Genomic DNA, 15366 nt, shown 5'->3' with positions numbered 1-15366 from the left:
ACACGCGTAGTCCTCACTCTCACCGCGATCGCATTCTCTCAGGGCCGCGCATGCCGAGCGAGCGCGAGGAGAAGGCCGCGTCGAGAAGTGCCGTATCATAGGGTCGCCACCGCAGAAGGACGACGCGAACGCCGTTTCGGCATTGGCTCGCGACGAGGGCGCGCTGAAAAGGTGAGCTTGCATGCGTCGTAAAGGAGATCATAGCTGACACATACCATAGCGAGAGTACGTGACGTGGGCGTGTCAGCAGAGACGCGTCAAGCGCATCAGGAGGCGCGAGACTCGCGGGTCTCGGTATTGCCGGCCCATGCGGCTCGGCTGTCAAAGTGAGTATTCAGTCACTGCATTGGTACTCATCCTCACGACGTACCAGGGCACCGGCGGACGACGAAGTGAACGGAAGCCGGGAAAACGCGAGCAGGCGGAGTGCTGGCAGCGACTGTTGACGAGAGAGGTGAGTAGCCTCGTGTTCTGTACGCGCGTACCTTGATGGATTGGGTGTCCGCAGTCCGCGCCGCCGGCAATCGGCCGTTTGCACAGGGGAGTCGAGACCGCGGGCCAAGCAAGAGGCAGAAGCGAGGGGAGACGAAGGTGGGGGTGGTGGCGGTGCGGGAGAGAGCCAGGATTGCAAAGGGCCGCCACGGGCGGGCGAAGCGACTTTCGAGTCCCGGGCGCCAAAATCGGCACCGTGCTCTTCTTGCCTCCCACCACCATGTCGTGGCCTTGTGCACAAAACGGACCGCCGCGGAGGAGCATCTTCAATGCCTGGGACCGCCTAGGACGCTCCGCGTACAATCTGGACGACAACGCATGCCACTGGGCCGCTCGCCTGGAACTTCGGCCGTCCCGCGCCCTGGCCTCGCTCCCTGGGAAGGCTCTTTGCCTCGAGACGGCAACGGCGGGTCTGTAAGGTGCGTATCTCGTTTGTGCGGCGCTGACGATACCATTGTGCTCGCAGCGGGCTATTCAAGCGTCCAAATAGGTTTAGAAGCCGCTCAACGAATACCGCCGTCTTGAAGCTCGGCAAGCTTCTCCGCTGGGGAGTCTCATCACGCTATCGAAGGTACGCATGCGAGCTCGGATGCATGACGTCTACCGTCACTCACCTGTGCTTCTCAGGTCACAGTGGACATCCTTGCTCAGGCGCGGTCGAGTCCCGCAGCGCGTGAAGAATGTCAACTTGGCGCGTGCATCACGAGATTCACCCGCGGCGGACTGCAAACGCGCCAGACGGCTGGTCACTTGAAGGTATGCACGCGCTCTCGCAAACATCGTGGGCACTATCACTTACTTGCGCCCTTTTGCAGGTCGCAGTGGGCACACTCGTGCGGGTGCGGCGCGGTGACGGCGCAATCAAGACCCCTGCCGTTTGGAAGCTCGCCAAGCTTCTCAGGCTCGCGGAACACTCAACGCGAGCGCCGCCGCGTCGAAGATCATCAAGCTTCTCTCACGAGATGGCGAAGGTACGCAGGCACGGTCGCATGTGTCGTAGACACTGTCACTTACTTGTGCTTTTTTTAATCACAGTGGACGTGCTTGTCGACTCGCGGCGGGGGGACGGTGCAGTCAAGTCTGGCAGCGCACGGAGAATATCGACGTGGCACGTACGAGGCGAGATTCGACGATCGCAGATGGCCGCGCACCGTCCTGGTCCACTTCCCGTGCGCTGGAACGACAGCTGGGAGTCAAGTTGAGTACGCGCCACCGTATTGATCTTCTGGAGACGTCTGACTCGTATGTAGCAGGCCCGGACCGCGCGAGCGGACCTGTGTCGAGTGCGGCGAGGGCGCCAATGCCGCGCACGCGAATTTCGCTACGTCAGCACGTGGGAGGGCCACGCACCGAATTCCGACAACGCGCACCGGCCGGGCAGGAGACCAGGTGGGCGGGAGTACAACCGAAGATCCGTGCTGCAGGGAGGCGGTCAAGTGCACACGTGCCGCCGCAATAAGCTTCCCGAGATATCTGACCCTTCTTTCGTAGATCCAGACCGCGCGAGCGGACGCGAACGAGCTGTGCGGAGACTCGCAGCGCAGAGGACAAGGCAAGGAACGACATGGTGACGGTGTCGAGCGCTGCGAGGGCGCCAATTCATCGAACTCGCATTTTGCGACGTCTGCGGGCGGGGAGCCCACTGTGCCAACGCACTAGTAACGTGTTTATACGCCGCGAGGACGTATCTCTCGCCTCTGGCGCGCTCTCACAACTTGGGGCTTGGGAGCGCACGGGACAAGGTGAGGAGTAAAAGGGCGACCGTGTCGATCGCCGCGTGGGCGCGAATTCCGCGAACTCGGATTTCGCAGAGTCTGCGCCGAGTTGTTCGCGCGAACGCTCTGTGCAGCACGTCGCCGTTCTCGCGAGGGCATGAGTCTCGCTCCGGGCGCGCTCGTGCAACTCTCGGCGGTGCGGCGGGCGATTCGAGCGCCCGAGGGTGTTCAGCGCGTACGCCCGTTTGGAGACTCCCTCGCCTCCCCGTTTTTCGACTTTCCGTGCGCCTTCGTCGGTGGACGTGCTACGATGTGTTTCCCGGCCTTGTAGAGTCTGTACGAAATATATTTTGAGCCCTCTACTCTCCACGACTTCGCCGGCCACCCCTCTCCTCGCCCCACCCCTCCTCTCCCATAGAGCCCCCGTGTCCCATAGAACCCCCCCGTGTCCCAGAGAACCCCCCCGTCCCATAGAGCCCCACTCCACTGCCATAGGACATCACTCCACTGCCAGAGTCCTTGATTCTCGCCGCGGTGGTGAGCTCGCATACGCCGCGTCCGCCGCCCGCGTGCACTCCCGCGCGCGCGCAGCTCGTTCCGCACAATGAAATATATTCGCGGCTACGTACACGATCGCGCCCGCCGGAGCGCCCGCCCTCCGCGCACACCTTCCGCGGCGGGATACCTCGAGCGTCGCCGCGCCCTGCGTGCGTGCATTCGGCGCATTCGCCGCGAAGTCTCCGGGGCCGCTCTCGGACTCCGTCATGAGCGCGGAATGCGCGGGGATGTTCAGCGACGTGCGGGACGCCGCAGGCGTGTCAAAGGGGTTCTCCGCGAGCGAGAGCGTCTCGGGTCCAGTCGGTATAGCTCGACTTGTGATGGTCGACCGCGTGCGCAGCCTAGCCGTAGATGAGATGCCAGAGCAAAGGATGGGGCGACGAGGAGGCTTACCGCTCCCAGCCAGTCAAAGACCTCACGCCGGTCGGGCTTAGCGCATCGCCCACACATCAGGCGGACTGGGCACTCCTCCATAGTCTTGTACAACACTGTGGCCGGGTCTTCTTCGCAGCAGGAGATGACCTCCCGCACCTCCTTGACGTGCTTATTGAAGCACACCTGCTTATCGCCCGCCTTGAAGGGAAATCCCTCCGACTCAGCCTCCCAGCAAACGACGCAGTCGAAGTCGGGCCCTGCTTCCAGGTCATCAATGCTACGCCACGGGTTCGGGCGGAGGCAGGGATGCGCAAGGACCTCGGGCCAGCGGAGGGGCCAGGGCGAGACGCACTGCTTGTCGGTGCAGTGGAAGGAGACGATGGCGAGGTCGAGGATGTCGGGTGCCTGTGCGGCGGGGTTCTTCAGGTTCTTGAGTCCGCGCCTGGCTTCCTTTTCGAAGACGGCCTTTTGCTCCGCCGCCCACTTGTCCATGCTGTTCTGGATGAGCGGTTTGAACGTGTCCTCGTCGATTTCCTCGTCGGACGCCGCCTCGATGAGCGATCTAATTTCAGGCCGATATGCCAAGTCACAGACAAGCGCCACCTGTTCGCTCGCCAATATGCGTCTGCGTCTGCGTGTGTAGCCGTCGTCGGTCCGCATATGGTCGTCATACGCCGCTTTGAGGTCTTGGACCCTGTCCTCGAAGAGCTCCTTACGCTCTACGCTTTGTTCCAGGGCTTCGCGAAACGGCTCCACCACTGCCACAACCTCGTCTCGGATACTGGCCCACTCTGTATGAATGTGAGACGGTAGGAAATTCGGGAAGCTCTCTTCGGGACTTACCGTCGTCGGTGAGCATATCTTGCTTGAATACGGCTTTGTGCTTGGACAGCACTTCCATCTTCTTCTCCTTCTTCATGAACTCCAGTTCTTCCTTCCACCCGTCCGATCGCAGCTGATACATGATACTATACACGGAGCAGGATGAGCACAACCTCGTGGATGCGGGAATATTCCAACGACTCACGCCTTCAAGCGGGCATCCCTCTGGGATTTCATGCCTGATCGGGTGTCCTGCCTGGCCAACTCACTTCGCCCGTAAAGTTTGCGATGCGTCTATCACGACGCAAGGGTTTAGCATGCTGTCCCCTATGACGAGCCGAGAAATACTCACAGCTCGAGCTGCTTCGACGCGTGTTTGCAGCTCCTCGATGAATTTTCGCTTGTCTGCGACGGCCGAAAGCGCCTTCCACGTCTTCTCGAACGTCTCCAGCTCAGGTTTGTGGACCAGGAGCTCGTGTCGCGGGTCTCGCACGCGGCTGCCGTCCTCGGTAAGTCTACTTCACTGCCCGATCGCGCGATTCACGATGGAGGCATGAGGAGGAACGTACTAATCATTCCAGAGCGAGTTGAGGAAAGGCGATTCCGATAAGTCCTCGAGCGCGTCGCGCACTTCTTTCACTAGTTCTTTTGGGTACGAACAGGTCCTGAAACAATGTAGGTAGGGTGAGCCTCAGTCGCGGAACGAAATAGCAGGAAGAGCGAACACCCACATGGCTGCGAAACATGGTTTGCAGTAACGGGCGGAGAACACCCAGTACACGGTCCGTATATTCGTCTTTTTGCAGTTCTGTATTATCGACGGTACTATTAGCTTCGAGGATTAGTGAATCAAGAGTTAGCGGGTGCAGATGCTCACGTAGCAGTGATGGAAGAACAGGAGATCGGCGTAGGCGGGTTCGCTGAGGTACAAGGGTGTCTCCGGGTACTCGTCACCGAGCTGCGCTCTCGCGGCTTTCCAGCAGTACGCATGTTTGCGATCCATAAGGACCGCACGTAGGGCCTTGTTCGCGCGAGCGATGCTCAAGAGGTCACGCGGGTGCAGGAAGCTGAAAAGCTACGCGATAGGTGAGCGAACGCGGGTCTGGACACTGGCATCCTGATACAACTGGACAAACTTGCCTCGAGGAGCACGTCAAGTGGCAGGTTGGGTATATCCTTGAGAAAACCTCGACGGCCGCGAATGGCGCGTTTGGGTTTGACCGTCGCGACCGTCTTCGGCGCGGCTCCGGGCGCTTCGTCGGCGTGAACAGCTGCACCATCCTTCTGTTTCTTCCGAGGAGGCATTGTATCAACTTGATACTAGCTCAGCGCATGTTCCGGTTCCTCGTAAATTACCCTGAAGCCTGCAGAACGTGGAAGACAGAGCTAGACCCAGTAGAAGTTGATGGTTACGCGCGGTCGCACGGTGCGCGGAATGAGCCGAATGCAGAATTTTGACTGTATGGTGGCTGTGCCCTTCGTGTGGATCGACGCGTCACGCAGATCATATGTATGCATCGACAGCGACTTTACACCTCACGCATAAGTACTTTACGCCAGACCAAACGGCCTCGTTCGCGCCTGATTTCGCTCCATTCCGGACTTGCCCTCCGGTCTCCTATACAAGTTCCTATGCTACATATCGCGATATTCTACAGGGTATACTATGCTATAACAGGTGAGATACTCGTACACATTGCACTCCGTTTCCTGCGGTCGCATCCTCCATTACCAACTGCCATAGACATGAACTTCGCCGTCGGCGAGGGTGATCACCTTGCGTAGGCCACGAACTTCACCGAATGTCATCTTGACGATTCGCAGCTTGGGAACAGCAGCAGTAAACCGGCACAGGTAGTCCCGCGCGTCGAAGTTGACGACCGATTGCTCCGCGACAGTGAGGGGGTACTCTTTGATGTCGGGGAAGGGGTTCCCACGCTTCCGCCTGGAGCGTTTGGGAACCGGGCGCGTGATAACCTTCATAGGCCGTGGATCAACCTCGCCCAGTCTGACGTCCAGTCGCAACTCTCGTAAGGGCGCACCCGCAGCAAGGGCGGCGCACAGTTCTTCCTGCGGTGATCAACCGGGTAAGTCTCGTCACTGACCGCCTGAGAAAAACGGGTACGCACTAGAACCGCAGCAACGTCCACGTCGCTGTCGCTATGGCTCAACCCAACCTCCATAGCAAGAGTCTCAAGCCGCGAGCCGCCGTGCCCTCGGAGGGCTGCAAATAGGTCGGAGGCGGCGCCTTCAAGGGTCCGCCCGATGGGCCAATTGTCCATCCGGAGATGGCGAGGGCGCGCATCGGATAGCGCCGGGCCAAGCATAAAAAGGTGGTCCGGGGTGATCTCGCCCAAATGCACGCGCTCGACCGTACAGGGGAGCGCGAGCGCGTATATCTCGACGAGGTTCCCGTCGAGATCTTCCAGTGCTTTCCAAGCGCAGCCCGGGTCGCGCAGCTGGGAGATGTTCCATTCGCGTACATCCTCGGCGTCGAACATCTCGCTCTCTCCCGTTCTGACAGAGAGGTGGGAGAGTGCTGGAAATGCGCACGCATATGACAGGGCGAAAGGTGGGTAGAGTGATTGGCCGATAATAAGTCGACGTGTTTCCGGAAACGCGACTCCTAACTCGCCCGACTCCCAGGTGTCGGGCAAGGCGTACCAGCGGTTGATGGCAATCTCCTGAAGCGTCGCTTGCGAATGTGCCAGTAGTTCCGACAAGCCAACCAATTCTTCTTGCGAGCCGTACGAGAGGGTCTCGACATCGTAGTCGATGAGAACGTCCGTGAGCTCCGAACGAAGAGACCGGAGCATCTTGACTGCGAACTCGCCCATGTCAGTCAAGTGTAGAGACCGGAGGCTAGTGAGAGCCCCCGTTGCGCGGGAGAGGACCGGATGCGAAGACAAGAAGTATTCGCTATCTGTTATCCATAGCTCTTGTATGTCGTGCATCATTGGGAGGGCGGCCGCCAACGCCAGCGCTGTCGACTCAGAGAGCTCAACGACGCCCATGTAGAAGTGCATCGAGCGCACGTGTTTCGCTCGCCTGTCGCTTTGTGGCTGGAGGTATTGGAGAAACCGGAGGACGTCTTTCTCCACGTAGAACTGGAGAGGATGCGAGAGCAGCACCTTGTGTCCATTGTTGCGAAGGCTTGAACATGTCTGCATGAGACGAGCGCAGTCGTCCCTAGAACACGCCTTCATGACCTCCAGTAGGATGTCATAGTTAAGCTTCGGCGTGAGTTGCATTGTCGTAGGAAAGTGTTGTTCAGGTTGGATGAGGTTGCAGCGGGTAGGTAAAGAGACCTAGCCACACGAGTTAAACTTCAGCGACTTGACAGAACGATCAATTGAAGACCCACCCGTAAAGACCTGACAAAAGAATCGATACGGCTACTGTCGTGGCCCTGACGAGGACAGCGTGCAGAGTGCGTTCACACAACGCGGACCTGTGGGTAGGAAGGTGGTGGTCGGGGAAGAGGAGGAAGCTGGGTTAAGCGCCTATGCGATCAGGCTTAAGTAGAGTCGTCCGACAACCAATTGCTGCCTTAATCCGGAATGATATGCTTACGCGTCCCTTCGATGGCTATCACACGTCCGCAGCTATTGTCTCTTTGGCGCAAAGGACACGGGTCAAACGCGGCCGCCATGCTGCGGACGTCTTCCGCCAAATATCGTCCCCGGTCAAAGAGACAGGCTGAGGGAGGACGTCACGCACGCCTGAGTGCTCGGCCCACACCCGTCCAACTTGACACAAACAGACAATGGTCGCGGCGATGGTGGGGTTGTCATGATATGCATTGGGTGCGCCCCGTAATCTCTACAAATACAAAATCCATCCGTGAAAAAGCGGTATCACTAATTGCCACACGACGCACACTACTCGTCCTCCTTGATCGCACTAGACCCGCGAGGAGAGTCCCCGCTCCGGTGCCGTATCTGCCACCTCCGCACCTTCGGCGCGCGCGGGGGCGGGACATCGTCGCGAACGATCCGTGTCTCCTGCACAACCTGGATCTACAAGAGATAATACACCGTCAGCATCGCTCTCGGATGGCGCGCATGGCAGGGCAATGTACCTCGACTTGGCTCTCGTTCAGGTGCGTCCGCAGGCTCTGGTCGCTGCGCTTGATCATCGACTTGTACGCCTGCGCGGGCTGCGGCAACAACGAACGCGACGCGCTCGCATGCTTGTACATGCCCTCGACGACGCCGCGGTGGTGCTCCTTCTCCGCCGCGTCTGCATCCGACGCGTCCTTCTCGCGGTCCTCCTCCGACTCCTGCGCGTACTCGTCCTCATCCTCGCGCACGACGACAACGACGTGGCGGTCGCCCGCGTGCTCGACGTCCGGGTCCGCCTCGGCGATGCGCGGCTCGAAGAGGCGTGAGAGGCGGTGGATGCGCGCGCGGAAGTTCGGGCGCGGCGGCTCGCTCAGCGCGCGGCGCCGCGAGAACGTGGATACCGCGGACATGCGACGGTACTTGTCCGTCTCGGAGATCTGGCTGCAATCGATGATGTTGCTGCTGTCGAGCGGTTTTGCGCTCGTGTCTGGGCCCTCGTACGAAGAGTTGTTCTGACTCGAGCCGCCCCCGGAGGTGACCCAGCTAAGGACGACGGCGTTGATGACGACCTATGAGATGGATGTACGTGAGTACGGGATGGGGCGTGGACAATAGCGAGAAGGGCTTACGTCCGAGCCGCAAGAGGCCAGGCAGACCCAGCCGAGCTGCTTGCCATGCATGATGGTGAGGATGAGGATGTTGATGCACGACGTGGTGAGCGCGACTGCTGCCGCCCTGGAGATCTGTCAGATACCAGATGTTGGTCCGCTGAAATGATACTTACCATAGTGTCCGTAGCGCGACGCGACGAAGCCGAGGAATATTGAACCTCTGGTTGAACAAAGGCCAAACAAAGAGTGACGTGAGGAACACGTTCACAAATCTGTATGCAACGATCAGATGGAGAAGAGCGCGTCAAGAGAGATAAACGTACAGGTCGTAAATGAGAAGGGTGAGCGATGCCGGGCGTGTCAAGCCGATCACACAAGAACCATCGTCTCTGAAATACGATATGCGCCCTGCAAGCCTAGAGATTAGATACGTCGCGAAGGCACGTTACGAAGGGTACCCACCGAGGATGAGGAATATGGCGACGCCGACGTATAGTGCGACAACGCCCATGCACACCAGGTATACAGGAGACTGCAGCCTCCTCTTTCTAGCCGCACCTCCCCATACAACATATACTTTCTCCACTGCGCCCTGCAGTTCAGCATGCAGCTCGTGACGAAGAGAGCAGTAGACATACCGAGGAACAAGTATATCAGAATCTTGGAGCTCGCGTAGAATATGATGCAGTTCAGGATGCCCAGGAGACATACGGTCTCGCTGAGCTCCATGCCCGTGCCGTTCACCAGGAGACCGGCTGTGCAGTCTGTGAGACTCTGTGTACAAACGGGTTTGACGAGTGGGCTTACTGGAGAAAAGGAAGAGCCATCTGTCATGGTAAGGCGGTCAGCTGCTGTGATAAAAGGGGACGCTGTAAGGGTAACGTACGAGTCGAAGATAGTCAGGATGACCAAGAGGCGCGGCCAGCTGATGCGGGCCATTGCCTGTGGCGACGACAAGTCTGACCAGTGCAACTTCTTAGCAAGAAGGAATGCAAGCACCGACACACCTAGCACCAAAATGTCTTAGCACATATGGTTGCGCAGACTAGAAGAGGGGTGTGCTCACCGAATAGATGTATCACCGCGCTAAGCACCTCCAAGCCAACGGTCTCGAAGCGCATCGAGTGCGAGTGCGTCGCCGTGTGGTGCGTAGTCGTGGTCGTGTTCGACATGATGGTCGTTGCAGCTAAACCAGATCAAAGATAGTGGCAGCGATAGTGGTAGTGTGAAAGAAGGAGGGGAACTAAGCAGCGACCCGCGCGAGGGCGAACAAGAGGCCCGACCCATGCGCGGGGGCAAGCTCATAAATGCGCGCTATGCCGAGGGACGGACGTGCGGGAGTGTCGCGCTGCTGCACGCCCCGCGGGCCCGGGCTTTTGTTGATACCTTTCCGCACCCTTATGCGGGATATCCGCAGGGACGCCCTGCAGGAACACAGGGACGGGCTGGACTTCGCGAAGCTCGCCCAGGCGGATATCGAATCGGGTTGCTATATGCGGCACATCCGCCCACTGGGGCGTTGGTCCATGGCCGCATGTGGGACTTACGATCGAGCCCGACCGGACGCGCGGGCTGAGGCTGGGGCGCTGCTAGTGTCTGTGACGCAGAATGGAGAGTGAGCCACGTACGGAACCAGAATGTCGGGCCTGCAAACACAGTCCGAAGAGATCGCACGAGGATGCTGTTGCGGAAACGCACAGCTACGGCTTCAGATTGCCTTCGATGTACACTGCGAACTTGTCCGCTATGCTTTCCTCGCTCCAGTCCACCGCACCCTTCTCCGTCGTCCCGAGCGTGATCGCCTTCTTGTGCACGGTGACGAATTGACGCTTCAAGCGCTGCAGCTCCGAGAGCGTTATGTTGCGTGGCGGGAGACTGACACGCGGCCTCGACGTCGCGGAAAGGGGGAGCGTGACGGGCCCGCCAAGGCCGCCGGACGCGGACTGCTCGGCCATGATCGCGGCGACCATCGTCGTGGTCGTGTGCTCGAGCGTCCGGAGCGCATCGGTAGGGGCTTTCGGTACCTGTCATCGGACCAGTGCGTCAGTTCGTGCGGGCGGAAACAGTTGGAGGAGTGCGCACGGCTTGGGTCCCAGCGTTTGGTGGCTTCACGTTTCCTTCTGTGACGGCCTTCCAGATGTCGTCTATGGGCACGTCTGGGTCCGTCCACGGCACCGTGAATAGCGGGGAGTCCCAGCGCACCATGGATGACGGCTCCTCGTAGCGCATTAGCAGGTTTTCGAGTCTGTACGTCATCAGAGTGGGCCAAATAGTATACAACTGGTGACCTACGTCTCTGGTGTGTATGCTCGACCATCTTCTCGCGACGCATTCCATTCCTTGCACTGCTCGTGTGTGGCCACCACGAAAACCTACTTTTCGCGCTCATGATTCTGCCGTTCTGATAACCAATCGGGCGATTACTTACTGTGCATACTCGTAGTTTGTGCTCCCTTGCGGCACAGTACATCTGATACCGGAAGCCTTTGATGTAGTTCATCGAGTCTACTATCAGGATGGTATCCTGGCCCATCTGTCGTTGTACGGCAGTGAATAGGGCTCCTCTCGCTGGTTTTTCAGCACGCCCATCTACTCGTTGTGTTAGGCACGACGGAGCAAAGGTATCATATGCACTTGCCGTTGTACACATTCCGCGAGAGGTTCAAGCTGTCGTCTGAGACCACAACAACTTTTAGTGGCGGACCCTCGTAGGAAGCATCCTGCAGCCGAGATTCAAAGTGTGCACGAAGCTGCTCGACGCGCTGTGTCTTGCCAGAACACGGGTATCCCGAGATAGTGATGAAGGCCATAGTGTATTCAGTCGTCAGAGTGAGACCAGCGCGCGCACGCAGACGAGGAAGATGGTGGTAGAAAGCAAGATGTATTGATCGCGCTACGCTATGCTGTCTACTGCAGGACCCTCGGACCACGAAGGTCGTCATTGGGAAGGGGGTTTGCCAAAAATTGCTGGAAGCCGAAGCTAACAGACGTGTTCGGATGTGTAATTTGCAATCAGCAAAAGACTGTGCCTCGGTAAAGACCTCACTGGCGACAGTACGTGCCCGAGCACAAGAATGGGGATCAGCGTAGACCGAGCGCGTCTTATATACCCGGTAGATACGTGCGCACGGACCACGTCTCGCGTTAAGCGAGTCTGCGGGTGACGACCTCTTCACGTTGCTCTGAGTTGTCTGGATTGACCATGCGAGGGCTCACTCGATCGCTCAGAAGGTGCCCACAAATCCATGCTACCTCGTAGAGTGTGACCCCAGGGCCAATCGAAATCGGAGCCTAGCGCGGAATGACCGACCACAGAGCGATGGGCGCTTCCTAGGATGCATTTGAATTGTTCATGTCCCTGACACGCGTTGCACGGGAACAAAGTGTGCAATGTCCGACCACACGAGGCCATGGCGGGTGCGCGCACGCTACACAGCACTAACCGGTCGGCTTTGGGGTGGAGGACCCTGGGAGGAGGAGACGGACCGAGAGGAAAGCCGAGAGTATTGAATAGACGCCCATATTGAGGCGCTAAGTCCATCAGAGTCTCGCTCTGGCAGATCGCATACACTCACCTTCTCCCTCCACCTCCGCTTCCCCTCCTCTCCGCCGCCTGTGCTTGTGAGGCCATGGTCAGCCCCGCCTCCTCGCGTTCTTCTGCCAACGGTCAGGTGTGTGCTCCCCCAACTTCGCCCCGCGAAGCGCGTTCCAGATCAAGCAGCTCACGGACGATCTTCATATCTTCCCGTGAAGGCGTCAGAAGCAGGCTTGCGCTCAGATGACGAGTCCGTGCACCACGACGGCGAAGGGACCCATGCGGGGAACTCTCCCACTTCCCCTTCTGCCCCCGAGATCACCACAGGCGACGGAAGCGGCGCGACATCCGCCGGTGACCTCCAGGCCCCCCCGCTCGCCCAACCTGCCGAGCTCGGTCCCCCGGCAGCGGACGCTCATTCAGCCACAAGCGACTCGCATAGCACCGGGCAGGACCCGTCCTCCTCTCACCATACCCAGTCTGATCTCACGACCGCCGCGGACACGCTCCCCACCATGTCTGCCACCGCAGTCTCAATCGCGTCCCCGGCCGAGAACCCTCCTGCACAGAGCGCGTCCGCGTCCAGCGACAAGGAGAAGGAGGCGGGGACAACCGCGTATGCCGCACCGGTAGGGAAACGGCGACGAGATGGGCAGTCGGTTTCTGAAGGTGTCTTGACATCCTCGAGCCTGACGAAGCTTCCATCGTTACCAGAGGAATCCAAGTCGCCCTCCAAACGCGTCAAGAGGTCCTTCCTCTCGCGATTCACGCTTCTCTGCAAGTCGTGCATACAAACCCAAGACTCGCACCCCATCGACCTCGACGAGGGTATATCTCACCCCATCGATTCGGAGAAGCAGACGCTGAAGGAGACGGAGACGGCGCAGCATGGGACGCGAGAATCCTCCACTTCCACTTCGGGTACGTGTCTAATGCCACGACGCGTATTTTCTTGTGATGCTGAAACGACACTAGCAGTGAACGCGCCTGTGCTGCAGCCGTTGAGCATTCCAACATCTGCCATGCCGGACGTAGACATCGTGGTGCCGCCAACACCAACGCACCAGCTTCTGCCGCTGTCAGAGACCGACGGCCTTACATCGGGCGCGGTGCAACCGCCCGGCTCGACAGGTGAGAACCTCTCCCACTCCGTCCTCCACCACCGTGTCGCGCGCGACTCCGGCGAAGAGTCTGATAGCTCCTTCACGGACGACGGGAATTTCCACGAGCTCATTACGGTGGATGAAGTTGAGGACGAGGAGCAGCGGCTGATCCGACTGGGTGGGTCCGGGATCCCCACCGGACCTGTGAGTGCTCTTCGCCGTTCATCTCCGCGCAATCTCCCCTTAATTGTGCCGTGGTTCTACAGGACGGACAGCCGAAGCCTCTATTACCGCCCATCGCCCCGGAACACGTTGGGCGGAAATGCTTGGTGCTCGACTTGGACGAGACCCTTGTGCACAGCAGTTTGAGGGTACGTACTCACCGCTGCATCTACTTTTCATGTTCCTGACGGTTCCACCGCTCTAGCCTGTAAACTCGCCCGATTACATCGTACCGGTTGAAATCGAGTCATACTGGCACAACTTCTACGTGCTGAAACGGCCCGGCGTTGATGAATTCCTCAAGCGCATGGGCGAAATTTACGAAGTGGTGGTCTTCACCGCCAGTTTAGCCAAGGTGCGTCTCCAGAATTAGTTTTACCCTTTCCCTGTGACCAAACCCCGCTCCGTCGCGCTGCTGTGCAGTATGCCGACCCGGTACTCGACAGACTTGACCCTACCAAATCAGTAGCGCACAGACTCTTCCGTGAGAGCTGTTTTAACCATAGAGGCAACTATGTGAAGGTACGTCTTCTATGTTTCCCTACATCCGCTTCCCTTACTAACGGCTATGCAGGACTTGTCACAGCTTGGACGGCCCGTCAAGGACACGATCATATTGGACAATTCGCCTGCCTCGTACATCTTCCACCCCCATAATGCCGCCCCGGTGTCTTCGTGGTTCAACGACCCCCACGACACCGAGCTAATGGACCTCTGTCCATTCCTGAGCGACCTCGCGCACGTTGATGACGTCCGCGGCATTCTCAACTCTTCCGCAGTATAATCCTGGATACCATTCTCACAATACCTACTGCGACATCTGCTTGTATGCGTCGCCAACCGCGCCGAGACATACCTCGCACGCAATGGCTTCTATACCGACGGGGCGCCGACCCCTTATCCTCACCACAAGAGCGTGATGATGCATTCCTCTCCGATCCCGTTTAGAAGACGACAAGTCTTACCCACCGCTCGTTACCGCGCCCCGTGTCCTTCTCCACTCGCCGCCCCGCCTCCCGCACCAGGCCGCATCTTATACCCCGCATCGACGTCGGTCTCTCGCATCGGTCTCTTCGGCACGCCTTGCAGCCGCACACTCGCTCCTTCTCTTCAACGTCTTCTCCCACACACAAGCTCGCTTTCCTGTTCCCGCACTGTACGTGTATCACTACAGCTACTGTCTCCAGCTGGACCGGACGGATTTCCCGCCGCGGGTCGCGCTCTGTCTTCATTACCGCCCCCTACCCCTTCGCGCGCACCAGCACCAGCACGCGCACCCCGGCACGCCGTCCCCACTGCTCCCACACAGTGAACCCTGTCGCACGCGTACGTGACCCGCACTCGTGGCATCCCCTTGACGGCTAGCTGACGTCCGCCCGGTTTGTCTTCGCAGTCGCCCAAAACTTGCTTACTTCGCATCTATTTATGCTATACCCGCGTTCTCCCTCCCCTTCCGGTTTACCTTTCTGTTGTCTTTTCCTTCCTGGTCTACCACGATGTCCCGTGACGAATATAGCGACGAACCACAGCCTATTCTTGCCCGCCCCGTCCGCGTCGGTTTCGCTCGTCCATGGGTCCCCGGTATACGTGGAGAGCCCCAGTGCCGGTAAGTAGGTCTGCCGCGGCCATTGTCCGTCTATCGAGGCAATGTCCGTACGGCATGCGCGTGCTTCTCACCCCATTTCCTCCACGGAGCGGCCGAGATCCTCTCTCCTCCGGCGCGCGAGATTCGAGATTGCGTTATGAGCAGTGAGCTTCCGGCGCTGCGCGGGCGGCGCTGACTGGCCCGCAGGCCATCTTGCGCACCCTGTCCCCGCTGCTTCGCGCAAACTGCACAGTCACAGGCCTCGACGGCGTGCCTGAACATAT

General features: G+C 59.1%; 6 protein-coding genes across 6 annotated transcripts; 2 read left to right on the top strand and 4 right to left on the bottom strand.

Moving 5' to 3' along the window:
• Nucleotides 1-646: 646 nt before the first annotated feature.
• TRAVEDRAFT_26729 (uncharacterized protein) lies at nt 647-2561 on the top strand. The gene is made up of 5 exons (XM_008035402.1): nt 647-1063; nt 1120-1248; nt 1308-1463; nt 1528-1689; nt 1743-2561. Exon 5 carries the CDS (start codon nt 2365-2367, stop codon nt 2536-2538), a length of 174 nt encoding a protein of 57 aa, XP_008033593.1. The 5' UTR covers nt 647-1063; nt 1120-1248; nt 1308-1463; nt 1528-1689; nt 1743-2364; the 3' UTR covers nt 2539-2561.
• Nucleotides 2562-3025: 464 nt separating this feature from the next.
• Nucleotides 3026-5267, bottom strand: TRAVEDRAFT_43757 (uncharacterized protein; the record flags this gene model as incomplete). Its single annotated transcript, XM_008035718.1, has 9 exons — nt 3026-3106; nt 3159-3931; nt 3984-4108; nt 4168-4256; nt 4315-4459; nt 4532-4627; nt 4694-4770; nt 4840-5029; nt 5095-5267. The coding sequence occupies 9 exons, from the start codon at nt 5265-5267 to the stop codon at nt 3026-3028; spliced, it is 1749 nt and encodes a 582-aa protein (XP_008033909.1).
• A 423-nt stretch (nt 5268-5690) lies between these two features.
• TRAVEDRAFT_43756 (uncharacterized protein) lies at nt 5691-7213 on the bottom strand (the record flags this gene model as incomplete). The annotated part of the gene is made up of 2 exons (XM_008035717.1): nt 5691-6032; nt 6092-7213. 2 exons carry the CDS (start codon nt 7211-7213, stop codon nt 5691-5693), a joined length of 1464 nt encoding a protein of 487 aa, XP_008033908.1.
• A 630-nt stretch (nt 7214-7843) lies between these two features.
• On the bottom strand, nt 7844-9809 carry TRAVEDRAFT_43755 (uncharacterized protein; the record flags this gene model as incomplete). Its single annotated transcript, XM_008035716.1, has 10 exons — nt 7844-7981; nt 8044-8595; nt 8656-8761; nt 8811-8909; nt 8961-9045; nt 9100-9222; nt 9276-9392; nt 9445-9464; nt 9524-9644; nt 9704-9809. The coding sequence occupies 10 exons, from the start codon at nt 9807-9809 to the stop codon at nt 7844-7846; spliced, it is 1467 nt and encodes a 488-aa protein (XP_008033907.1).
• Nucleotides 9810-10337: 528 nt separating this feature from the next.
• On the bottom strand, nt 10338-11447 carry TRAVEDRAFT_34586 (chromatin associated protein KTI12; the record flags this gene model as incomplete). The annotated part of the gene is made up of 5 exons (XM_008035485.1): nt 10338-10661; nt 10720-10882; nt 10930-11009; nt 11066-11226; nt 11276-11447. 5 exons carry the CDS (start codon nt 11445-11447, stop codon nt 10338-10340), a joined length of 900 nt encoding a protein of 299 aa, XP_008033676.1.
• Nucleotides 11448-12687: 1240 nt separating this feature from the next.
• Nucleotides 12688-14281, top strand: TRAVEDRAFT_115098 (NIF-domain-containing protein; the record flags this gene model as incomplete). The annotated part of the gene is made up of 6 exons (XM_008036406.1): nt 12688-13097; nt 13179-13479; nt 13542-13646; nt 13703-13852; nt 13921-14019; nt 14072-14281. 6 exons carry the CDS (start codon nt 12688-12690, stop codon nt 14279-14281), a joined length of 1275 nt encoding a protein of 424 aa, XP_008034597.1.
• Between the last annotated feature and the right edge of the window lie 1085 nt (nt 14282-15366).

Source organism: Trametes versicolor, assembly GCF_000271585.1.
Source record: "Trametes versicolor FP-101664 SS1 unplaced genomic scaffold TRAVEscaffold_2, whole genome shotgun sequence".
NCBI lineage: Eukaryota > Fungi > Basidiomycota > Agaricomycetes > Polyporales > Polyporaceae > Trametes > Trametes versicolor.
This window is presented reverse-complemented; position numbering and strand designations above follow the sequence as displayed.

Bases quoted from the DNA above. Each gene is read 5' to 3' on its own strand.
- TRAVEDRAFT_26729 (XM_008035402.1), top strand. From the start codon at position 2,365: ATGAGTCTCGCTCCGGGCGCGCTCGTGCAACTCTCGGCGGTGCGGCGG.